The sequence below is a fragment of the Balaenoptera ricei genome, chromosome 1 (assembly GCF_028023285.1).
Source record: "Balaenoptera ricei isolate mBalRic1 chromosome 1, mBalRic1.hap2, whole genome shotgun sequence".
Lineage (NCBI taxonomy): Eukaryota > Metazoa > Chordata > Mammalia > Artiodactyla > Balaenopteridae > Balaenoptera > Balaenoptera ricei.
The window spans coordinates 15987387-16014186 of record NC_082639.1 but is presented as its reverse complement, the minus strand read 5'-3'; the positions used below and the strand labels follow the sequence as shown (position 1 = coordinate 16014186).

Here is a 26800-nt window from a genome sequence, read left to right as displayed (position 1 = left end):
AAAAGTGTTGTGTAGGCCTCTGAGGTAGGTAAAAAGAATGGCACACTCTGGCTAGAAACTGGAATTGCAGTGAAAAAGCACACATTTTGTGTGTGCAGAGATCTAAAAGGATAGGAAGACTAATACCACCTGCTCTTGGCCCCTTCATTCATTCGCCCTTTCCTTCTGATTATGTGTATTTCCTTGTAATTATGTATATGTCTCCTATAGTTTAATTCACTTTTGTTTTTGGACTTTTTAATGTGCTCTATATTGGAACGATTAACAAAGTCTTGAGTTATGTTTTTATACTTAAAATGAATAGCTATGATTTTCAGCCTAAATAAGACTGTGCTGATGTTTTGTATTTGGTGTTTCTAAATTTTATATAGAAATTCCATTTATTTTACTTCACATTGAGAAATATTCCATAGCATGAAAGCCTGAAACCATTAGCTTTTCTTTAGAGGTCGAACAGTTTGTAACATGTCGTAATGACGATGTTATATAGTAATGTTGTCAGGCTCTTTTGTATCCATCCAGTTATCTTCCCCATTGTAAGCTCCTCATTGACAAGGATTTTTGTCTTTTCTTCTCCTTGTGTCTGGTCTGCATTACACTAAGTTTTTAGTCAGTGCTTCTGACTGACTCAGAGGATATGATACTCAACTGTGGTGAACTATTTATAGTGGGGGAGTAAATAGAATAGCTTGTTACCCTAGAACATCATATAACTGCCCCATTTTCATCATTTAAGTCTTTCAGATGTCACTTCCATACAGAGGTATTTTCTGATCACCCTCTAGGGATAGCCTAGTACCATAGTTCATGTTCTTCAGAGAATTAGCCCTGTCTGCAAATAGGCTTTTGGTTGTTTTGTTTTCCTCCCCACACTAATATAAGCTCTTTGAGAGCAAAAACTTGTTTACTTGATGCCTAGAAGAGTACCGAACATAGTAGTTGTTTAATAGGTATTTGTTGACTGGTTTATGGTCTGTTTATTTAATGTTAACTTTTGAATTACATTTGCATGTGAATTTTTTTCCTGTTCTTTTTCAGTTTTTCAGAAACATTGGAATTGGCAGATGACATGGCCATTGATATTCCCCATATTTGGTTGTACCTTGCTGAACTGGTGACCCCCATGTTAAAAGAAGGCGGAATCTCCATGAGAGAACTTATCATGTAAGTTATACTTGTTTCTTTTGATGTATATCCAGTTAAAATGACTCAGAGCTTACCAGCTGGCTTTCTAGCATAGTGCTCTTGCTGTAGTGCTTTTGAAGACTCTCACACGCAGCCTGTGGCTCTTTAAGACTTTTAATTTCAGTATAAAAATGTTATATTTTTCTAAATTGGAGAAGTGATGGGGATATAATAGCCCTGTGGTCCATTAAGGTTAGATATGGCTCCAGAATCATGTAATTGGAAGGTGATTGCTCCTGGAAGCTTAATGTTAATCTGACTTTTATGTCTCTCATTGCTCCAATGCTGTAAGAAGTTATAGTTCCACATAGTAACTTTCAGACTGTGGTACCTGCATAGCACATGCTCAGGTTGTTTTAAAAGGAGCTGAGCTCTTAGGCATTTCTAGATTTGGACGTGAGTGGGAAATTGTTGCTACATTGTGTAGACTAGTATTTCCCAAACTCTTCTTCAAAACATTAGTATTTCCCCCAAAGCTGTTCACATAGTCAAACTCTACATACTATTGTGTCCCTTTTCTTTGAGATTCACAAAGCGTATTATAGCACATTAAAGGTTATGAGAATCCTATAGTAAAACCAAGCAACAAATAAAAACTTTAGCTTTGTTTAAGTCAGCAGTGCTTCACTTAATTGACTGTAGAATCGTTTTTTGAGGAATAATTATTGATATCCTGTGGAACACAGTTTGGGAAATACTGATATAGACTGTGAGAAAATTGGTTCCTTTCTGTTTCATCTGTATTCTAAAGAAAAGCTTCCGTTCTTAAAAACACTTCATAGCTAAGCTTCACAACTCCCTGCTACCTAAGGTGCTTCTCTTCTTTCGGCTTAAGGTGGAGCTCATGTAAATAAACAGATTGTTAAGTGAGACTTATCTTTGCATTGCTTCTGTCACTGAAGCAGTTAGAGAAAAAGGCAAAACCCAGGAATTCTAAAGTCTCTTTCCAGCTTCCCCATGAAGCGTAAAGTGAACCTGAAGTCTCTGAACTACTTCCGAAAATTATTACTTAGAGATGTTCTGGAATTTTGGCTTGCCCAGTATTATTTAGGTTGCACAGTATCTGTTCTTTCGGCACACATTGTTTGCATACTGTTCTAGAACAGAGAATTTGTTCAGAGGTACTTAATCACTACTCCTATCTTTTACAGAGAATTTAGCAAACCTTTACTTCCTGTTGGAAGAGCTGGAGTCTTGCTTTCTGAAATATTGCACCTTCTATGCAAACAAATGGTGAGTGTTAAACTGAGTGTTGGATTTAGCAGCCTATTGGGAAGTGTAGTGATTTTGGTCTTGGGTTATCCGTGAAAAGCTTAGGTATCACTGTGCATGTAACTCTCTTAACTTCTATTATTTGAAGAAAAAAAAAAAAAGTGAGGTTTCTGGTTCAATCTAGTTTCTTCCAAAGGTATATTTGTCCTTCTGTTTTCTTGTAATTTGGGAAAGAATTATCTAATCTCAGATTTGGTACAATTCTAAAGAATCTCAAGATGTATTTTATTTGTGGCTAATGATTTTATCTTCTCTTGAAACAAAATGGCTATATTATTTATACTTTTTAATAGATTTCAATTAAAACTCCTCTGCTTTCAGAGAAAGATAAGATTCATAAAATGATTAATTTTACAATATTTTTGGATCACAGGCTAGGTAATCTGATTAGAAATAGGTGGTAAAAAAAATCATATTGATATCACTTACATGTGGAATCTAAAATACAACACAAATGAACTTATCTACGAAACAGGAACAGACTTACAGACATAGAGAACAGACTTTTGGTTCCCGGGGTGGGGTGGGGGTGGGGGAGGTAGGGGAGGGATGGACTGGGAGTTTGGGATTAGCAGATGCAAACTATTATATGTAGAATGGGTAAACAATAAGGACCTACTGTATAGCACAGGGAACTATATTCAATATTCTGTGATAAACCATAATGGAAGAGAATGTGAAAAATAATGTATATATATGTATAACTGAATCACTTTGCTGTGCAGCAAATTAACATACCATGATAAATCAACTATACTTCAATAAAATAAATTTTTTAATGGCAAAAAAAGAAATAGGTGGTAAAAATGATTCTGCAGGATTGTGAATTTCTATCTTAAAGTTGCATTTATTTTAGTTTAATAAATACTGCATAATTCTCTGCAAAGCTCTATGCTAGGATTTTAGTCTGCAAAGATAGCTAAACCTTCAAAGAATTTATAGACTGGAGAGGGCGACAAACAAATCTAAACCAATAGTTTCAAAAGAGAGTGTCAGTGCTATATTAGAGGTCTAAGACATTTGGGAAAGTGGTGTAGCTTCACAAAGGTGATGTAACTCCTGGGGTGAGAAACGTCAAAACAAAACAACTCACGTATGAAAATTTTAGAGTGATTTCTGACTTAAACTATTATACTTACTTGTGTAATAGTTATTCATAGATAGGTGTACTAAACAGTCTCGTCTCTAATTCTAGTTGATTATCTATTTGTTCTTAATATTCTTTGCTTGATGGCACTAAAGTTTTTATTGAACCCTAATTTGTAGCTCCAGAATTTTCTCCTCTTCTACCTACTTGACTTTAGTCCTTAAAATTCAAATTCTTGTTAACTTTTATTTGTATAAACAGAAAGCAAATTCTCACTTCTCCTAACTAAAACAAAATTCTCATAGAATATAAGCTCTGGAATTAGCCTGAGTTTAAATCCTGACTCTGCCAGGTTATCAGCTATACCTTGGGCAAGTTAGTCTGTGAAATAACTAGTACATGTTCCTTAGATGACAGTTGCAGCCTCAAAGCCTGACATTTTCCTTTATCACTGTGATTTTGTTCAGGCAGTGGACTTGTATCTCCTCATCAGTTTTCCACCTGACAGCAGCTCTTCTCTGTTGTTTCTTGGGCTCAACCTTCCACTTTTTCTTGCCCTTGAAATAATTCTCATTCCTTGATCAGGAGCAATGACTTCCTTAGTTATTCTCATGTTAGGTAGCATAATCATAATCTACTTTGAAGAGGGACTCCAGGGAGGCTTATTGAATGGCTTTAATAGCAGATGCATATAGCACTCTCCAGGAAAAGAGACAGTTTTGAATTTATAAGCTCTGTGAATTGGATTCTTTTTAGGTGATTATATTCATAAACCCCAAACACCAGCTTGCAGATCCCCAGATTAGTCATCTGGTAGAAGAAATTATTGAACGTTAAGCAACTGTACTTCATTTACCATTACATTTATGAACATTCAGACACCTCAGTTTGAAAGCTAAGAGTCCTAAGAAATTAACTTCATATCAGCAAGGAAAAGTTTCAGTTTTTTAGCCTTCCTTCAAACTTCTGTACTCTTGACTTCTTTTTCTCCTTCCAATGTAAAAGTAAATGGATTGGACTTAATCTCTGTTTTAGAGCCATAAGAAAGTGGGAGCCTTATGGAGGGAGGCTGACCTCAGCTGGAAGGAATTTTTACCAGAAGGGGAAGATGTACATAATTTTCTCTTGGAGCAGGTGAGTAAGAGCAAGGCTTGTACCTTCCTGTTTGATCGTAGTTGGTCTGTTTCTTAGAGGAGATAAAGGTATTTGTACTAGTATTCCAGTTATTAAAATTAGACCAAAATAGGAATCATGGTCAAGATGTCATTGTAAGTCCATGCTTTAAAGCCACTTTACCCAAAAAAAACCTTGTGATTCCTACGGACAAATATTTTCTGATCTCTCGTCAGAATCAATCCCGATTCTCACCAGGCAACTTTTAACAACATCGTAGCTTTTTGTCTTTGCATTCATTAGATGATAGATAAAAAAGGAAAGAAAAATTTAAGGACTTAGCCACACTTAGAAAACAAGCTACACGTCTCCATGAACCAGAAATGAAATTGATAAATAAAGCAGGGTTAATAGGGCTAAAGCAGCAAGTCTTCTGAGCTCTGGGTCTGAAAGCAAATAGAGACAGGTAGAAGTTATTTCTGTGGAGTAATAGGGTCTAGATGCCCCTTTCAAGGTAGAAGATTGGAGACAGGCTTACTGCATGTCACTGAGTGGAAACTCGATAAATAAATACAAGGAAGTAGATATAGTCTTATAGGCAGAACCTTAGCTAAGCTGCCTACTGACTTGGTAACTGGATTCAGAAATCCACAACAAGGCAGACGGCTCCATAGTCAATATAATCTGGTCCTAAGTAAAGAATTGTGGGGGATCAAATAGAGGCAACCATAAAAAGAAGAGTGACAAAACAAAAAAACTTCCTCTCAAAATGATCCTGCAAGTCAGAATCCTAAAACACCTGAGGAAAATAAATGCTAAGACAGCCAACAAAATCGGCAATAAGAAGAAAAAAATCACTCTTAGGTAAAAAGAAAATAATAAAGCAATCTGAAAATGACTTTAAGTATATTTTAAGCTGGATATATTTAAGCTGGATAAAGACATTAGGTTAACTGTGGACTTTAGCTTCCTTTTGGTTGTAGTCTAGATACACTGAGGAGCACTCCTGCCATGATAATAAGAACCTACATAAGGCATAATTTATCTTGCATAGCTGGGCTTATAAAAAGTGGAAGAAATTCCCAAGTAACAAAACGAATAAGGGGGAAAAAAGCCAAAGATGAAATCGACTCTGAGCAGTAAGCACATGTAAAGGGTGTGTTGCCTATAAGCGCTGCCAGAGATCTTGAAGATGTTTTGAAACGGTCCTAGTTCAATATTACCCTGGCTCCAAGAAGCAGCAAACCAAAATGCTCTTTGGAGAAAACTATACTCAAGAACTATAAAGCTCTTACTTTCTACAAATTAACATTATCTAAATATATGAGTTAATACTGAGAGTTCATTTAACGTATAACGAAACAGGTAACCATGAGTGACAGTAAACAGACAATAAGTGCAAGATTTAGACTCCAAAGACGTGAGATAATGGAATCATCACTCAGCGTATAAAATAACATTACTTTAAAAAGAGGGAATCACAAAAATGAGCAAACATGAAGAGAGTAGTCAAAATGACTGGGCAGATATAAAAAAAGAAGGAGAAGAAACTAGACAGAATTCTAAGAGATGTTATGAAATTTAGAGGATAGAATGAGAAAGTCTAACGTGTGTCCAATTGGAGTCCTAGAAGGGGAAATAGGGTGAATGGAGAAGAGGCAATATTTGAAGACACTGTGGCTGACTTTTCCAGAACTGAAAAATATATGAATCTATATAGAAAGCTATGTATACTACATAGGATAGTTACATTTTAGTGAAACTGCATAATGTCAAAAACAAGCAAAAAAAGATTTTAAAGTAGCTAGAAAGAAGGAGCACATTACCTACAAAGGAAAAGCAGACTTTGCAATAGCAACAATGAAAGCCAATTGTTATCAAAGTATACATAGATAACAATGAAAGATGGTGGCGTAATCTTTTTTTTGGGGGGGGGGGCTGCATCGGGTCTTAGTTGAGGCACATGGGATCTTTCATTGAAGCGCGCGGGCTCTTTGTTGCGGAGCGCAGGCCTCTCTCTAGTTGTGGCGCACAGGCTCCAGGGTGCATGGGCTCTGTAGTTGTGGCGTGTAGGTTCCAGAGCGTGTGGGCTCTGTAGTTTGCAGCACGCAGGCTCTCTAGTTGAGGCGCACGAGCTCAGTAGTTGCGGCGCATGGGCTTAGTTGCCCCATGACACGTGGGACCTTAGTTCCCTGGCCAGGGATCGAACCCGTGTCCCCTGCATTGTAAGGCAGATTCTTTACCACTGGACCACCAGGGAAGTCCTGGAATAATCTTAAAGTGCTGAGAAAATATCAGTTAATCTAGAGTTGACTTCCAAATAAACTAACCTTTAAGGATAAGGGCAACATATATTTAGAAACTTAATAACACACTTCTAAATAACCCGTGAGTCAAACGAGAAATCATAAAAGATTTTAAAAATATTTTGTACTGAATGAAAATGAAAACACAACACATCAAAATTTGTGGGATGCAACTAAAGCCATACTTAGAGTAAAATTTTTAGCACTGAACACCTGTATGTAGGAAACAAGTAAGGTCACAAATCAGTAACTTCAGCTTCAACCTTACAAAATTAGAAAATGGAAGAGCAAATAAAACTCAAAGTAAATAGAAAAAAGGAAATAACAAGAATCAGAGCAGAAGTCAGTGAAACAGAAGAACAGTAGAGAAAAGTCACTGAAGTCAAAAGCTGGTTCTTTGAAAAGATAAAATTGATAAACCCCTAGCCAGACTAATCAGGAAAAATAAAAAAGAGAAGGCACAGATTTCTAATAAAAAGAATGAGAGAGGTGACATTGTATAGATTCTACACATAACAACAGGTAAGAGAATTTTGCGAATAATGTTTATGCCAATAAATACATCAACTTAGTTGAAATGAGTAAATTTCTTGACACAAACTACTAGAGCTGACTCAAGAAGAAGAATAGATAACCTGAATATCTATGAAAGAAATTGAAATAGTTAACGTTCTCACAAAGAAAACTCCAGGCTCCGGTGAGTTCACTGATGAATTCTACCCAACATTTAAGGGAGAAATAATGCCAATTCTGCAAAGAATTCTACACCAATTCTTCCAAAACATTGAACAGGAGAGACTTATTTTCCAACTCATTCTGTGAGGCCAACATTAAATTGATAACAAAATCAAGGGCATTTCAAGAAAAGAGAACTATAGACCGGTATTCCTAATTAACACAGAGAAAATCTTGTCAACAAAATCTTCACAAATCAAATGCAACAGTATATAAAAAGGATAATACATCATAACCAGGTAGGTTTTATCACAGGAATGTAAGGTTAATTTAAAATTTAAAAATCAGTGTATGGATGGAGGGAAGATGATGTAGTAAGAAGGTCCAGAATTAGTCCCTCCACTGCAACAACTATTGAGCTGGGAAGGTCTGTTAGAATCAGCTATTTTGGAATTATGGAGTGGAACACATGCACTACCAACACCAGGAGGATGCTTGATGAAAAAAAGAGTCTGGTAAATTCCAGTGATTTTGGTGTTTTGCATAGAAAGCAAGCTATCAGCCCCCAGCTTTGTGACAGACAGCTGAGGAGACAGTAGCACCTTCTTTCTGGCGCCATGTTGAGCAGTAAAGACCTTGTCCTCTGAAGATTGGTGTTGTGTCTTTTAACCTGCCTAGCAGTTCACCGAGTATCTTGTGCAGGACCTTGATGTCGTTTCAGCTCCTCACCCTGAAGCAACTTCTTGGATGGGGTCTGTCAAAGAACTTAAACAGAACACATTTATGTCTTCCCCACGCCCCCACACCCCTCTCTTTTTCTCATTGGATCCAGGCATTCACTGAAATCTCTGAAAGGTCATTGGCTGACTGCAGAGATAATGGATCAGAGACTTCAGTACCCATATATGAGAAGGAATATAGTCCTTGTCTAAAAGTCACTAAACAGATGACTGCAACATCATACTGGGTGAGGGAGAGAATCTGATGTCCAGACTTACTACATTACACTGTCTAGTTTTCAACAAAAAATTATAAAGTATTCAAAGAAACAGGAAAATACAGCTCATTCACAGGGGAAAAAAAGAAAATGACAGAAAGCATCCCTGAGGAAGCCCAAACATTGGGAATACTAGACAAGGACTTTAACTGACTTAAATATGCTCAAGTTGCTGAAGAAAACCATGGACGAAGAAATAAAGGAAATCAGAATGATGAACCGAACAAGTTGAGAATACTGGTAAAGAGGTAGAAATTATAAAAAGGAACCAAGTAGAAACTGAAAAATGATAATAGCTGAAATGAAAAATTAGACTCTTTCAACAGCAGGTTTGAGCAGGCAGAAGAATCAGTCAGTGAACTTGGAAACAGGGCAATTGAAATTGCTCAGTCAGTCAGGAATCACTGATTCAGCACTAATTTACTATGATGAAAATCCATCTTCAGTATTCACAACAGATACACTCTTTTACTAATTGTTTTGGTAATGAAATTTCTGGCATTGTTATATGAAACTGAATATCACTGAATTTTTTAAAAAGTGCCTATAGTTTATTTTTTAAAGAAAACTTTAAATTGTAATAATACATATTGAAAAAATAATCCATTTAACATATAAAGAGGCTTTGAAAAAAGAAATTGCTCAGTTTGAGGAGCAAAGAAAAGAGAATCAAGAAAAATTAACAGAGTCTAAGGACCTAGGGGACACCATCAAACACATCAGTATATACATAATGTAGTCCCAGAGAAGGGAGAAAGGAGCAGAAGAAAGTATTTAAGTATTTGAAGAAATAATGGTCAAAAACTTCCCAAATTTGTTCAAAGATATGAATCTACACATCTAGGAATTTCAACAAACTCCAGGCAGGATAAAGTCAGTTTCACATCAAGATATAATGAAACTGTTGAAAGACAAAAACAAAGAAGAAATCTTGAAAGCATCAAGAGAGAAGAGACTAGTCAGATACAAAGAAGCCTCAATAAGATTAACAGTCAATTTATCATCAGAAACTATGGCTGTCAAAAGACACTGGAACGATATTTTTAAAGTACTGGGCTTCCCTAGTGGTGCAGTGGTTAAGAATCCGCCTGCCAATGCAGGGGACACGGGTTCGAGCCCTGGTCCGAGAAGATCCCACATGCCGCAGAGCAACTAAGCCCGTGCGACACAACTTCTGAGCCTGAGCTCTTGAGCCCGCGTGCCACAACTACTGAAGCCCGCGCACCTAGAGCCCGAGCTCTGCAACAAGAGAAGCCACCGCAGTGAGAAGTCTGTGAAGCACATTGAAGAGCAGCCCCGCTCACCTCAACTAGAGAAAGCCCCACGCTCAACAACGAAGACCCAATGCAGCCAAAAAAAAAAAAAAGAATAACTAAAGTACTAAAATTTAAAGACTGCTTATATCTGGCAATATTTCCTATAAAAATGAAGAAGAAATTAAGACATTCCCAGATAAAAACTAAGTGAGTTAGTAGACCTCCCCTGCTAAACTGAGTCTTTCAGGCTGAAGCAAAAGAACACTAGAGTGTAACTCAAAGCCATACAAAGAAATATAGATAACTGGTAAAAGTAACCACACAGGTAAATATAAAAACAAGTATTATTATGTTTTTGGTTGTAGCTCCTCATTTTCTTTGCTATATGATTTAAAAGGCAAATCCATAAGAAAATAACTATAAATATGTGTTAATGGGAATACATTGTATAAAGATGTAATTTATGAAAATAACTACGTAAGGATGTTTTCTCACAGAATTCCCATGAGACCCAGCAGTTGTACTTCTAGGTGTATATCCAAGAGAAATGAAAACATATGGCACCCTGATTTGAAGTCAAATAAACCTGGATTCAGGTTCCAGTTTTCTACCATTTAAGACTTTAAGCAAATTACTTGATTTCTCTAAGCGTCATATTCCTCACATATGAAATGCTTATAATAACTATCTGGTAGAATTTTTATGGGGATTAAATGAGATAATGTTTAAGAAGCACTGAGCATAGAGAGGAACTCACTCAGTTACAAATGATGTTGTTATTAATAAAAATGTTTAAAAGACAAAAAAATGAGGTTCCAGAAAACTTGGCCTTCTGTATCCTGAATTTTAGCTTTCTTCTAAAATGGCTGGTTTAGGGACTCCCCTGGTGGTCCAGTGGTTAAGACTCCACACTCCCAATGCATTGGGGGCCTGGGTTCGATCCCTGGTCAGGGAACTAAGCCTGTGTGCCGCAACTACTGAGCTGGCATGTTGCAACTAGAGAAGCCTGTGCACCACAACTAGAGAGCCCATGAGCCACAACGAAGACCCAGCACAGCCAAAATAAATAAAAATTAAAATGGCTGGTTTAATGCCCTTTTTCTGGAAACCCGAGTACATTCTGCAAGAGGTAGTGATGAGCTGGTCCATAAATTTGAAGCCCAGCCTTCTAGGTTCTAGGAGGATTAGATAACGTATACAGAAACACAGGGATTCTGAGAAATAAATGTTTCTCTCCAATGACCAAGGTAAACTTTACAGCTCACCACTGACTCTGTTTGGCCATGGTAAAGACGTTCACTTTCACATTTTTATGTCATATTAATGAGCAATGTAATTCATGTTTGACTTTGCTGTTGTTGTTAATCACTCTCAGACCTTCAATCATCTATGTAGGTTTAGGGTAGCTTAAAGAGGTATTCTGTGGGGCTTCCCTGGTGGTGCAGTGGTTGAGAATCTGCCTGCCAATGCAGGAGACACGGGTTCGAGCCCTGGTCTGGGAAGATCCCACACGCCGCGGAGCAACTAGGCCCGTGAGCCACAACTACTGAGCCTGCGCATCTGGAGCCTGTGCTCCACAGCAAGAGAGGCCACGACAGTGAAAGGCCTGCGCACCACGATGAAGAGTGGCCCCCACTTGCCACAACTAGAGAAAGCCCTTGCACAGAAATGAAGACCCAACACAACCATAAATAAATAAATTTAAAAATAAAAAATAAAAAAATAAAGGCAGAAAAAAAAAATTAAAAAAAAAAAAAAAAAAAAAAGAGGTATTCTGTGTAGGTGTTCAAACACCTAAGAGTGTTAGAACAAATTTGGAGAATGTTTCAAGGCTGTGAAAAATTGCCTGTTCTTAAAAGAACTTATGGCCATCTTCTTGTGATTTTGTATGTATATTGAAATGTGGTGGTTGGGATATTTATCAACATTGAATCAGAAAAATTGTAATACTGAATCATGTTTCTAAACTTTATAGGAATATATTTTAAAATGGACATAAGTGGTAAAGACAATTAAAACGATAGAATGAAATTTTTTTTTCACAGAAATCAAGGTAGTTTTTTCTTTGTGGATCAAAGGAGGGTATAGGAATATATCAGAGTCTTCTAAGATATTAGAGGAAAATATGTTAATAATCTTTAATATTTTAATATTCATGGTTTTTGCATAGAGAAACTTCATAAGGCAAAACATACTTATGTACCTCATTTCCTTATACCCTTGAAAATGAAAAATCATTTTGATTATTGATTTTTTTAACTACCCATCTAAGAGTTAAACAATTATGGCATCGTTTCTCACACTCAGGATTCAGAATGGTCAAGAGGTGTTTGAAGGACTTGACAAAACTAAAACTGTAGAGTTTTTGACAGCTCGGTGGTAATAGTGACACTAAATCATCAGCTGCAGAAAGGGAGTTAAATTGTACCCTTGCCAGTACTCCCGCCCTGCCTTAGAGCTATGTAACAGCTAAAAGCCAGACTGAAGCACCCAAGGGTATTATGTTAAATGAAATAAGTCAAGAGAAAGACAAATACTGCATGGTTTCACTTATATGTGGATTCTACAAAACAAATCAAAACCCATAGATACAGCGAATAGGTAGTTGGTTGCCAGAGGGGAAGGGGTTGGCAGGGGTGAAATAGGTGAAGGGGGTCAAGAGGTACAGACTTCCAGTTATAAAATAAATAAGTTATGAGGATGTAATGTATAGCATGGAGAATACAGTCAATAGTATTGTATTGACTTTGTATGGTGACAGATAATGACTAGACTTATTGTGGTGACCATTTCACAGTGTATACAAATGGCAAATCACTGTTGTACACATGAAACTAATATAATATTGTATGTCAGATATACTTAAATTTTTTAAAAAGACTGAAACTCAGAATGATTTGGAGGAGAAGTAAGCTTTTGTTTTTAAGAAGAAGCAGGGCTATGCAGTATTAAAAAATGGGGAAATATTCAGAAGGATAATGGAGTGAGAATCTTTTAGAACAATAAATATAGAATGGCTTCTGCTGATCATTTTGATTCCATGTGCAATAGAAAAGATAGCCCATGACTTTGTTTTCCTCTCAGGGTGATAATAATATTGAATTATGTTAATAACGTTTAACACTGTATGTTACAGAAGTTGGACTTTATAGAGTCTGATGGTTCCTGTTCCTCTGAAGCACTTTCAAAGAAAGAACTCTCTGCCGAAGAGCTGTATAAGCGACTTGAGAAACTCATTATTGAGGACAAAGCAAATGATGAACAGATCTTTGACTGGGTAGAGGTATAAAGACTATGTCACTTTCCCTGATATCTCTGCAAGAAAGATTCTTGTGGGATCCCCTTCATTCACATATTTACCCTCGCACTTAATGGGAGTTTTTAACTTTAATGAAGTTAGTTTTTATTCTTACATGTTTATGTATTTGAAACTAATCCTGTTTTTCTATTTTTATAAGATTCGTAGTCTTTTATAAAGTCAGGTAAAAATATTCAGAACATAAGCCATTTTTCTGGACCTCTCATTAGTTTTGGATACACCCTGCATTTTACCATTCAAAAATTTGCATTTCTTTCTTAATGTTCTCATGTTTTAAATACTAATCTGGATAAAATTAATAAGCAATATATAATTATTATTAAATGTGTTGACTGAGATTTTCATAACAACGCTCCCTTCTGGAAACTTTATATCTTATTTATCTTGTGTTATGGAGTCTGTTGATCATGTCCGTTTTTAATTTGTTACTTTATTCCTTTAAATAGTAACTTCTGTTTATGTACATGTGTTTTATTTGTGCACATTTCCATGGGATCATATACTAATCCAAGTTGAAAGAAAGCCATTGAAGGCTAATCTAGTTCTCTCCCTCTTGTATATATCTTGTTTTGTAGTCCTTCTAATGGGCTGTTGTTTTTTTAACAACTCATTTCCAGACACTGAGAAATAATGAAGCTTCTGATAAATTGGTTTTTTTACCTATTTTCCCTGCTGTCTATATGATAATCTATCATCTCACCTAATTCAGAATCTTTTTTAAGTAATTTATACTAGTCAGTAAGATATATCCCTATCTCCCCCTCTAGGTTCTTTCATTCCTTCCTGAAATCTTGATATCCAGACCCTTGTCTGGTTATTCTCATACAAACATAACCTGGATTTTGAACATTCCTCTCAAAGTGACATGTGCAAACTGAGCATGATCACCAGGTGTGGTCCAACAGTACAGAGTTAGGTGGTGCTTTTTGCTTTTATTTTTTTTTTTTAACTCTGTGCTTCTGGCAGGCTCACTACACTGAGCTCAAACTGCTCTTTCAGTCTTTTTTTTTTTTTTAACATCTCTATTGGAGTATAATTGCTTTACAATGCTGTGTTAGTTTCTGCTGTATCACAGAGTGAATCAGCTGTACGTATACATATATCCCCATATCCCCTACCTCTTGCATCTCCCTCCCACCCTCCCTATCCCACCCCTCTAAGTGGTCACAAAGCACCAAGCTGATCTCCCTGTGCTATGCGGCTGCTTCCCACTAGCTAGCTATTTTACATTTGGGAGTCTGTATATGTCCATGCCACTTTCTCACTTTGTCCCAGCTTCCCCTTCCCCCTCCCCGTGTCCTCAGGTCCATTCTCTACATCCGCGTCTTTATTCCTGTCCTGCCTCTAGGTTCTTCATAACTTTTTTTTTTTTTAAGATTCCATATATATGTGTTAGCATACGGTATTTGTTTTTCTCTTTCTGTCTTACTTCAGTCTGTATGACAGACTCTAGGTCCATCCACCTCACTACAAATAACTCAATTTTGTTTCCTTTTATGGCTGAGTAATATTCCATTGTATATATGTGCCACATCTTCTTTAGCCATTCATCTGTCAATGGACACTTAGGTTGCTTCCATGTCCTGGCTATTGTAAATAGAGCTGCAATGAACATTGTGGTACATGACTCTTTTTGAATTATGGTTTTCTCAGGGTATATGCCCAGTAGTGGGATTCCTCGGTCATATGGTAGTTCTATTTTTAGTTTTTTAAGAAACCTCCATACTGTTCTCCATAGTGGCTGTATCAATTTACATTCCCACCAACAGTGCAAGAGGGTTCCCTTTTCTCCACACCCTCTCCAGCATTTATTGTTTTTAGATTTTTTGATGATGGCCATTCTGACTGGTGTGAGGTGATACTTCATTGCAGTTTTGATTTGCATTTCTCTAATGATTAGCGATGTTGAGCATTCTTTCATGTGTTTGTTGGCGATCTGTATATCTTCTAAGGAGAAATGTGTATTTAGGTCTTCTGCCCATTTTTGGATTGGGTTGTTTGTTTTTTTGATATTGAGTTGCATGAGCTGCTTGTAAATTTTGGAGGTTAATCTTTTGTCAGTTGCTTCATTTGCAAATATTTTCTCCCATTCTGAGGGTTGTCTTTTTGTCTTGTTTATGGTTTCCTTTGCTGTGCAAAAGCTTTTAAGTTTCATTAGGTCCCATTTGTTTATTTTTGTTTTTAATTTCCATTTCTCTAGGAGGTGGGTCAAAAAGGATCTTGCTGAGATTTATGTCATAGAGAGTTCTGCCTGTGTTTTCCTCTAAGAGTTTGATAGTGTGTGGCCTTACATTTAGGTCTTTAATCCATTTTGAGTTTATTTTTGTGTATGTTGTTAGGGAGTGTTTTAATTTCATTCTTTTACATGTAGCTGTCCAGTTTTCCCAGCACCACTTATTGAAGAGGCTGTCTTTTCTCCATTGTATATTCTTGCCTCCTTTATCAAAGACAAGGTGACCATATGTGTGTGGGTTTATCTCTGGGCTTTCTATCCTGTTCCATTGATCTATATTTCTGTTTTTGTGCCAGTACCATACTGTCTTGATTACTGTAGCTTTGTAGTATAGTGTGAAGTCAGGGAGCCTGATTCCTCCAGCTCTGTTTTTCTTTCTCAAGATTGTTTTGGCTATTCGGGGTCTTTCGTGTTTCCATACAAATTGTGAAATTCTTTGTTCTAGTTCTGTGAAAAATGCCATTGGTAGTTTGACAGAGATTCCATTGAATCTGTAAATTGCTTTGGGTAGTATAGTCATTTTCACAGTGTTGATTCTTCCAATCCAAGAACATGGTCTATCTCTCCATCTGTTGGTATCATCTTTAATTTCTTTCATCAGTGTCTTATAGTTTTCTGCATACAGGTCTTTTGTCTCCTTAGGTAGGTTTATTCCTCGGTATTTTATTCTTTTTGTTGCAGTGGTAAATGGGAGTGTTTCCTTAATTTCTCTTTCAGATTTTTCAGCATTAGTGTATAGGAATGCAAGAGATTTCTGTGCATTAATTTTGTATCCTGCTACTTTACCAGATTCGTTGATTAGCTCTAGTAGTTTTCTGGGAGCATCTTTAGGATTCTCTATGTATAGTATCATGTCATCTGCAAACAGTGACAGTTTTACTTCTTCTTTTCCCATTTGGATTCCTTTTGTTTCTTTTTCTTCTCTGATTGCTGTGGCTAAAACTTCCAAAACTATGTTGAATTTTAATAGTGGTGAGAGTGGACAACCTTGTCTTGTTCCTGATTTTAGTGGAAATGGTTTCAGTTTTTCACCATTGAGAGCAGTGTTGTATGTGGGTTTGTCATATATGGCATTTATCATGTTGAGGTAGGTTCCCTCTATGCCTACTTTCTGGAGGGTTTTTATCATAAATGGGTGTTGAATTTTGTTGAAAGCTTTTTCTGCATCTCTTGAGATGATCATATGGTTTTTCTCCTTCAGTTTGTAAATACGGTTTATCACATTGATTGATTTGCGTATATTGAAGAATTCTTGCATTCCTGGGATAAATCCCACTTAATCATGGTGTATGATCCTTTTAAGGTGCTGTTGGATTCTGTTTGCCAGTATTTTGTTGAGGATTTTTGCATCTATGTTCATCACTGATATTGGCCTGTAGTTTTCTTTCTTTGTGACATCTTTGTCTGGTTTTGGTATCAGGGTGATGGTGGGCTCATAGAATGAGTTGGGGTGTGTTCCTCCCTCTGCTATATTTTGGAAGGGTTTGAGAAGGATAGGTGTTAGCTCTTCTCTAAATGTTTGATAGAATTCGCCTGTGAAGCCATCTGGTCCTGGGCTTTTGTTTGTTGGAAGATTTTTAATCACAGTCTCAATTTCAGTGCTTGTGATTGGTCTGTTTATATTTTCTATTTCTTCCTGGTGCAGTCTCTGAAGGTTGTGCTTTTCTAAGAATTTGTCCATTTCTTCCTGGTTGTCCATTTCATTGGCATATAGTTGATTGTAGTAATCTCTCATGAACCTTTGTATTTCTGTAGTGTCAGTTGTTACTTCTTTTTCATTTCTAATTGTATTGATTAGAGTCTTCTCCCTTTTTCTCTTGATGAGTCTGGCTAATGGTTTATCAATTTTGTTTATCTTCTCAAAGAACCAGCTTTTAGTTTTATTGATCTTTGCTATTGTTTCCTTCATTTCTTTTTCATTTATTTCTGATCTGATCTTTATGATTTCTTTCCTTCTGCTAACTTTGGGGTTTTTTTGTTCTTCTTTCTCTGATTGCTTTAGGTGTAAGGTTAGGTTGTTTATTTGAGATGTTTCTCGTTTCTTGAGGTAGGATTTTATTGCTATAAACTTCCCACTTAGAACTGCTTTTGCTGCATCCCATAGATTTTGGGTCGTCGTGTTTTCATTGTCATTTGTTTCTAGGTAGTTTTTGTTTTCCTCTTTGATTTCTTCAGTGATCTCTTGGTTATTAAGTAGTGTATTGTTTAGCCTCCATGTGTTTGTATTTTTTACAGATTTTTTTCCTGCAGTTGATATCTAGTCTCATAGCGTTGTGGCTGGAAAAGGTACTTGATACGATTTCAATTTTCTTAAATTTACCAAGGCTTGATTTGTGACCCAAGATATGATCTATCCTGGAGAACATTCCATGAGCACTTGAGAAGAAAGTGTATTCTGTTGGTTTTGGATGGAATGTCCTACAAATATCAATTAAGTCCATCTTGTTTAATGTATCATTTAAAGCTTGTGTTTCCTTATTTATTTTCATTTTGGATGATCTGTCCATTGGTGAAAGCGGGGTGTTAAAGTCCCCTACTATGATTGTGTTACTATCGATTTCCCCTTTTATGGTTGTTAGCATTTGCCTTATGTATTGAGGTGCTCCTAAGTTGGGTGCATAAATATTTACAATTGTTTTATCTTCTTGGATTGATCCCTTGTTCATTATTTAGTGTCCTTCTTTGTCTCTTGTAATAGTCTTTGTTTTAAAGTCTATTTTATCTGATATGAGTATTGCTACTCCAGCTTTCTTTTGATTTCCATTTGCATGGAATATCTTTTTCCATCCCCTCACTTTCAGTCTGTATGTGTCCCTAGGTCTGAAGTGGGTCTCTTGTAGACAGCATATATACGGGTGTTGTTGTTGTATCCATTCAGCTAGTCTGTGTCTTTTGGTTGGAGCATTTAATCCGTTTACATTTAAGGTAATTATCGATACGTATGTTCCTATTACTGTTTTCTTAATTGTTTTGATTTTGTTATTGTAGGTCTTTTCCTTCTCTTGTGTTTCCTGCCTAGAGAAGTTCCTTTAGCATTTGTTGTAGAGCTGGTTTGGTGGTGCTGAATTCTCTTAGTTGTTGCTTGTCTGTAAAGGTTTTAATTTCTCCATCGAGTCTGAATGAGATCCTTGCTGGGTAGAGTAATCTTGGTTGTATGTTCTTCCCTTTCATCACTTTACATATGTCCTGCCACTCCCTTCTGGCTTGCAGAGTTTCTGCTGAAAGATCAGCTGCTAACCTTATGGGGATTCCCTTGTATGTTATTTGTTGTTTTTCTCTTGCTGCTTTTAATATTTTTTCTTTGTATTTAATTTTTGATAGTTTGATTAATATGTGTCTTGGCATATTTCTCCTTAGATTTATCCTGTATGGGACTCTCTGTGCTTCCTGGACGTGATTGACTATTTCCTTTCCCATATTAGGGAAGTTTTCAACTATAATCTCTTCAAATATTTTCTCAGTCCCTTTCTTTTTCTCTTCTTCTTCTGGGACCCCTATAATTCGAATGTTGGTGCATTTAATGTTGTCCCAGAGGTCAATGAGACTGTCCTCAATTCTTTTCATTCTTTTTTCTTTATTGTGCTCTGCGGTAGTATTTCCACTATTTTATCTTCCAGGTCACTTATCTGTTCTTCTGCCTCAGTTATTCTGCTATTGATTCCTTCTAGAGAATTTTTAGTTTCATTTATTGTGTTGTTCATCATTGTTTGTTTGCTCTTTAGTTCTTCTAGGTCCTTGTTAAACGTTTCTTGTATTTTCTCCATTCTGTTTCCAAGATTTTGGATCATCTTTACTATTATTGCTCTGAATTCTTTTTCAGGTAGACTTCCTATTTCCTTTTTATTTGTTTAGTCTGGTGGGTTTTTACCTTGCTCCTTCATCTGCTGTTTGTTTCTCTGCCTTCTCATTTTGCTTAACTTACTGTGTTTGGGGTCTCCTTTTCACAGGCTGCAGGTTTGTGGTTCCCGCTGTTTTTGGTGTCTGCCCCCAGTGGCTAAGGTTGGTTCAGTGGGTTGTGTAGGCTTCCTGGTGGAGAGGACTAGTGCCTGTGTTCTGGTGGATGAGGCTAGATCTTGTCTTTCTGGTGGGCAGGACCACGTCCGCTGGTGTGTTTTAGGGTGTTTGTGACTTTATTATGATTTTAGGCAGCCTATCTGCTACTGGATGGGGTCGTGTTCCTGTCTTGCTAGTTGTTTGGCATAGGGTGTCCAGCACTGTAGCTTGCTGGTCATTCAGTGGAACCTTGGTCTCAGCGTTGAGATGGAGATTTCTGGGAGAGCTTTCGCCATTTGATATTATGTGGAGCCGGGAGGTCTCTGGTGGACCAGTGTCCTGAACTTGGCTCTCCCACCTCAGAGGCACAGGCCTGACACCTGGCCGGAGCACCAAGACCCTGTCAGCCACACGGCTCAGAAGAAACGGGAGAAAAAAATAAATAAATAAAATAAAATAAAGTTATTAAAATAAAAAATAATTATTAAAAATTAAAAAGTAATAAAAAAAGAAAAGAAAGAAGAGAGCAACCAAACCAAAAAACAAATCCACCAATGATAACAAGCGCTAAAAACTATACTAAAAAATAGAATAAAAACGGACAAACAGAACCCTCAGACAGATGGTAAAAGCAAAGCTATCCAGATAAAATCACACAAAGAAGCATACACATACGCACTCACAAAAAGAGAAAAAGGAAAAAAATATATACATCTATATATATATTAAAAAAAAAAAAGGAAGAAGAGAGCAACCAAATCAATAAACAAATCTACCAATGATAATAAACTCTAAATAGTAAACTAAGATAAACATAAAACCAGGAACAAATTAGATGCAGAAAGCAAACCCCAATTCTACAGTTGCTCTCAAAGTCCACCGCTTCAATTTTGGGATGATTCGTTGTCTGTTCAGGTATTCCACAGATGCCGGTACATCAAGTTGATTGTGGAGATTTAATCCGCTGCTCCTGAGGCTGCTGGGAGAGATTTCCCTTTCTCTCATTTGTTCGCACAGCTCCTGGGGGTTCAGCTTTGGATCTGGTCCCGCCTCTGTGTGTAGGTCTCCTGAGGGAGTCCATTCTTCGCACAGACAGGATGAGGTTAAAGTAGCAGCTGATTAGGGGGCTCTGGCTCACTCAGGTCGAGCGGGAGGGAGGGGTACTGAATGCGGGGAGAGCCTGTGGTGGCAGAGGCTGGTGTGCGGTTGCAACAGCCTGAGGCGCACAGTGTGTTTTCCCGGGCAAGTTTTCCCTGGATCACAGGACCAGTGGCGGGCTGCACAGGCTCTGGGAGGGGAGGTGTGGATCGGATAGTAACCTGTGCTTGTACACAGGCTTCTTGGTGGCTGCAGCAGCAGCCTTAGCATCTCATGCCCATCTCTGGGGTCTGTGCTGATAGCCGCAGCTCGCACCCATCTCTGGAGCTCGTTTAGGCGGTGCTTTGAATCCCCTCTCCTCGCGCACCCTGAAACAATGGTCTCTTGCCTCTTAGACAGGTCCAGACTCTTTCCCGGCCTCCTTCCCGGCTAGCTGTGGCACACTAGCCCCCCCTTCAGGCTGTGTTCACGCAGCCAACCCCAGTCCTGTCCCTGGGATCTGACCTCCAGAGCCCGAGCCTCAGCTCCCAGCCCCGACCCGTCCCAGCCGGTGGGTGAGCAGACAAGCCTCTCGGGCTGGTGAGAGCTGGTTGGCACCGATCCTCTGTGCAGAAATCTCTCCGCTTTGCCTTCTGCACCCCTGTTGTTGTGCTCTCCTCTGTGGCTCCGAAGCTTCCCCCCTGCCTCCCCCCCTACCCCCGTCTCCACCAGTGAAGGGACTTCCTAGTGTGTGGAAACTTTTCCGTCTTCACAGCTCCCTCCTAGAGGTGCAGGTCCTGTCCCTACTCTTTTGTCTCTGTTTTTTCTTTTTTCTTTTGCCCTACCGAGGTACGTGGGGAGTTTCTTGCCTTTTGGGAAGTCTGAGGTCTTCTGCCAGCATTCAGTAGGTGTTCTGTAGGAGTTGTTCCACATGTAGATGTATTTCTGATGTATTTGTGGGGAGGAAGGTGATCTCCACGTCTTACTCCTCCGCCATCTTGAAGGTCTCCTTGCTCTTTCAGTCTTGTAGTACCCATTCTTTTATATTCTACAGGTTAGTCATCTCTCCCATCCTGAACTTATGCATTTGGTTTTGAACCAAAATGGTGTTTTAAAAATTTATTTCTTTTTTTTAAATATTTATTTATTTAATTTATTTATTTGGTTGCACTGGGTCTTAGTTGCAGCAGGCAGGCAGACTCCTTATTTGCGGCTCGCCGGCTCCTTAGTTGTGGCACGCAGACTCTTAGTTGCAGCATGCATGTATGATCTAGTTCCCTGACCAGGGATCGAACCCTGGCCCCCTGCATTGGGAGCACGGAGGCTTATCCACTGTGCTACCAGGGAAGTCCCTTAATAATTTAATTCTGTTTACATTTATCTTCTTAAATTAGACAGTTTTTTTTTTTTAATCTTGTCAGGACATTTTAGATTCTGACTTGTTCATAAATTTTGCTTGCCATCTTTTTCACTTTGTATCCTCCTTGCATTTCATTAATATGTCAACTTTGTCCTCATTCGAGTTATGGGTAAAATGTGTGAATGGGGTAGGACCAAGGACAAAGCAGCATACTTTTTAGGACCAAATGTCACCCCACCCCTGTGGACATTTCAGCTATTAACTTGTTTATTATTTCACATCATTCTTCTGTCTAGTTCACCTTTTCATCTTGTCCATAAGGGCATATCTCTTATTAGATAATTTGTCAAATGTCTTGCTAAAGTCTAGAAAAGTGAAGGGTGTATCCATCTGAGCTACCATATACTGATTGTATCAGAAAAGGAAAGAAGGTTAGTTTAGCATGACTTGTTTTTCATGTATGTATTTATTCCTCTTAACATAACCATCTCTTTACTCTCTAAGACTTTTAAACCATTCATATGATAGTTATAGATTTTAGCATAGAATCAGCATCAGGCTTTCTGGTATATTATTGACATCAGACACCTTCTTTTATGTTTTAGAAGTCAGGTCAATGTTTGCATACTTAACATCATTCTCCTTCTCCATGATTTTTCATAGATTTCAGCAGTTTGGTCTTTTATTTCTTCTATTTCTCATGTATTGCAAAATGATGCTGTTTTTACCTCTTCGTCCATGTTGGGTTTTATTTTTTAAATATTAGTATTTATTCTGCCTACTCCAGACTAACAGTTATTCTCCTTAAATAGAAGATGAAGGGTAAATTTTACTGAATGTAAATTATACCTAATAAAGGTGACTTTTAAAAAAGGAGCAAGAAGACAAAAACGTGATGGTCACTGAGCTGACAGTACATATAAGGTGTTTGTTGCTCTGTGTCTGATACTGGTACTATATAATAATCTGATTTCGCTTATCAATTCCAATTAGCAGACCCATCTTCCTTATTGTTCTTGTGCATTTTTGTTAACATCTTTGCTTAGTCTTTAGTGTTCTTGATACTTTTCTTCGTGTCTTTTCTATTCTTGAATGTTAGAATTACAGTATTTGGCTTTATTTGGTAGAAGAAATACGCAATTTGTTTCTTTAAAACAGAAGAAACAGTCAGATGGTTTGGAAGTGTTATTTATTATCTAATCACATTTAGCTAATTTGTTTATTTTTCTCAGACTCTGCTTGAAGTCTAATCCTTGGGGATTTCAAATGATATTCAGTTGAAATAGCTCTACAACATGTTTATAAAGTATTGTTGGGCCAAAAAGTAATGGTGTGTTTTTATTCTCTCATTTATTCTTCAAAAATAATTGTTCAGACTTTGCAGAAGTAATTTCTGGGGCTAGACCAGCTTTGGCTTCAGCCTGTATATTTTTTTAAAGAGGTATACCAGCAACTGGCTATAACAAATAAATCATCATGAAATCTTTTATGCATAGTTCTTGCCCCACCCTATCCTCAGCCTTAGCTGTCAGCAGTGCCACCACATGTTTCTGTCCTGTGGGAAAAGATTGGTAACAAAAGGTATCATGGCCCTCTGTGTTCAGCTCTGCCAGTGTCCCGCAGAGCTGGCCATCTGACTTGTTAACCACTCTTAATTCTGCTCTCAGGAATCCGCCAGTTCCTCCCAGGTGATGTGCGAGGTTAGGTATTCAACAAAGAGAGAGCTGCTGGTTAGTCTGTGTCAGTTCTAAAATTCATAAACATTAAACTGATCTCTAAATATCTTTGAAATTCTTAGCTTTCTAACACGTACGTCTAAAATGGCATCTTTAATTTTTTCCTAGCCAGTCGTTTTAAGGCTGACTCTTTCAGTAGAAAATACTATGCTATGCTATTAAAAGAAGCTGAGATAAGCATTAATTCTGTTCACAGGCATAAGGAGTATAAACTCTGGAAAATATTTGAAATACCTGCCTAGGAAATGGCTGCTTTTGTTTGTCTTTTCCTTTTGCTAGTCACCTGGTTTAGTATAGTGGGTTTTTTTTCTTTGAATTTTAATTTATTTTATTTTTATACAGCAGGTTCTTGTTAGTTATCTGTTTTATACATATCAGTGCATATATATCAATCCCAGTCTCCCAATTCATCCCACCCCCCCGCTTTCCCCCCCTGGGTGTCCATACTAGTGTAGTGTTTTATAACAAAAAGATAAGATCTTAAGAGAAACTAAAAAATAAATTGGGGGCCCATTTACTCTATTTACCTTATCTCTAAATACATTTTTTTGCCATCCTTAGAAAAGCGTAATAGTTTTCTCACCACCACCTGAAGGGTTTGTTTGAGGTAATGCTTGAAATTAACCTCCAAGTCACATTAAAATTAAGATGAGAAAGCAGTGTTAGTACATCTAAACATAGTTGCACACTACTGAGCAAAGTAGGCTTTAAAATACTGTGTAGTTGTGGTGTAGTTGTTCTTTCAACTTTATAGATTTGGATAGATCATCTTAATATGGCTTATTTATTGAGAAGGGAAAATGCTTTTAAATGGTTACATTTCTGAATGTATATAGTACACAGCACTGTTTAACTGAATGAGCAAAGGATAGGGAGTAGTAAGCTCTCTGAAAATGAAATACTGCTACTGAGAGCATTTTCAGACAGAACTGGCGATAGCCCCAGTATTTTCTGGTGAATTAGGAGACTAATATTTACAAGAAAGTTGAACATGATCCCCTCTGACCTTAGTGCCAGACAAAGCCAGGTTTAGGGGAAAACAATTTCTCTGGTGTGCAAGGGTACCTTTAACTATTCTATTTACTTTTGATTTCAGGCTAACCTAGATGAAAGCCAGATGAGTTCACCTACATTCCTTAGAGCTTTAATGACAGCCGTTTGTAAAGCAGCTATTATAGGTAAGTAATATTTCTGAAGGCAGCTCTTAACACCTGAAATCCCCCGTATGTCAACTACTGATGAGATGATATGGGTCAGAGTTTATATTGCCTTCCAAACTTGCCCTGTAAAGCTCAGTTTCTGTGCCAAATGGATACCATGTCTCTCTGTAATGCCTGGCTGTCTCGGGCAGGGGGATGAATAGCTGCACTGCCTTCAGAGAGCCCAGATGTGAGCATTTGCTGCGTGCCTTGTGTTCCTCAGTTCAACAGGAAGTTGGTGCATGCTCCTTGGGTTGTTTTATACTCTGCTACATGTGACCTTTCCTTTACTTTTCACCTCCAACATTCAAAGCCTCCTGTCTTCCATTGAAGAGTTCTAAAGAACAGTTTGAATATTCTTATTTAATACCAATGAAGGACTAATCTCAACAGAAGAGCCATTATATGTAAATACATATATGAGGAAAGAAAATACCAATTATTTCTCCTGCTTTATGTTGACTTTATATGGTAAGACATAGGTGGATAGGATTCAGATTGGTAGAAAACCTAAATGTTCCAAGCTGCATATAGTTTTTACCAGTACTTGATGAGATCATCAACTTAGTCTCAGATAGAAATCCACATTTCTGTCACTGAAATAGAAAAAAAAAAAAAATCTGTCAGCTCAAAAGTTGTTCAGAATTTCAGGTCTGTCTTTATCATTATAGAGATAGCTTCAGAGTTTAAGATTTTCTGTCACATGAATGTGTTTTCAGATGAATGTTTTTTCAATGTTCTTTACCAAGGAAAATAACAGGCTAAGTGGAAAGTCTTCATTAAAATTTTTAAAATAATTTTCAGTATCTATAGAACCATAAGACTTTGGTGTTTTAATATCAGAGTTGTAAAGTATAGAAGCTGCTTTTAAAAACAAGATTGTGTCCCAGTGCTAACTTACAGAGGAAATAAAACTGCATACTTAAGCTTGCACAAGCCTCTTAGATAGTCTCATCCACTAGAGGGCAGACAGCAGAAGCAAGAAGAACTACAGTTCTGCAGCCTGAGGAACGAAAACCACATTCACAGAAAGATAGACAAAATGAAGAGGCAGAGGACTACGTACCAGTTGAAGGAACAAGATAAAACCCCAGAAAAACAACTAAATGAAGTGGAGATAGGCAACCTTCCAGAAAAAGAATTCAGAATAATGATAGTGAAGATGATCCAGGACCTCGGAAAAAGAATGGAGGCAAAGATCGAGAAGATGCGAGAAATGTTTAACAAAGACCTAGAAAAGTTAAAGAACAAACACCTAGAAGAATTAAAGAACAAACAAACAGAGATGAACAATACAATAACTGAAATGAAAAATACACTAGAAGGAATCAATAGCACAATAACTGAGGCAGAAGAACGGATAAGAGACCTGGAAGACAGAACAGTGGAATTCACTGCCACGGAACAGAATAAAGAAAAAAGAATGAAAAGAAATGAAGACAGCCTAAGAGATCTCTGGGACAGCATTAAATGCAACAACATTCGCATTATAGGGGTCCCAGAAGGAGAAGAGAGAGAGAAAGGACCCGAGAAAATATGTGAAGAGGTTATAGTCGAAAACTTCCCTAACATGGGAAAGGAAATAGCCACCCAAGTCCAGGAAGCGCAGAGAGTCCCATACAGGATAAACCCAAGGAGAAACACGCCGAGACACATAGTAATCAAACTGGCAAAAATTAAAGACAAAGAAAAATTATTGAAAGCAGCAAGGGAAAAACGACAAATAACATACAAAGGAACTCCCATAAGGTTAACAACTGATTTCTCAGCAGAAACTCTACAAGCCAGAAGGGAGTGGCAGGACATATGTAAAGTGATGAAAGGGAAGAACCTACAACCAAGATTACTCTACCAAGCAAGGATCTCATTCAGATTTGATGGAGTAATGAAAAGCTTCACAGACAAGCAAAAGCTAAGAGAATTCAGCACCACCAAACCAGCTCTACAACAAATGCTAAAGGAACTTCTCTAAGTGGGAAACACAAGAGAAGA

General features: G+C 37.6%; 1 protein-coding gene across 12 annotated transcripts in view; it reads left to right on the top strand.

Annotated features, from left to right (window-relative positions):
• Positions 1 to 26800, top strand: part of EIF4G3 (eukaryotic translation initiation factor 4 gamma 3) — a 399095-nt gene that overhangs the window by 368040 nt on the left and 4255 nt on the right. For all 12 annotated transcript variants that reach the window (XM_059915394.1, XM_059915429.1, XM_059915351.1 and 9 more), the window contains 5 exons: positions 1039 to 1164; positions 2337 to 2418; positions 4580 to 4678; positions 13028 to 13174; positions 24706 to 24787. In XM_059915394.1, the coding sequence (XP_059771377.1) occupies positions 1039 to 1164; positions 2337 to 2418; positions 4580 to 4678; positions 13028 to 13174; positions 24706 to 24787 (536 nt within the window). The remainder of the gene's footprint in view (positions 1 to 1038; positions 1165 to 2336; positions 2419 to 4579; positions 4679 to 13027; positions 13175 to 24705; positions 24788 to 26800) is intronic.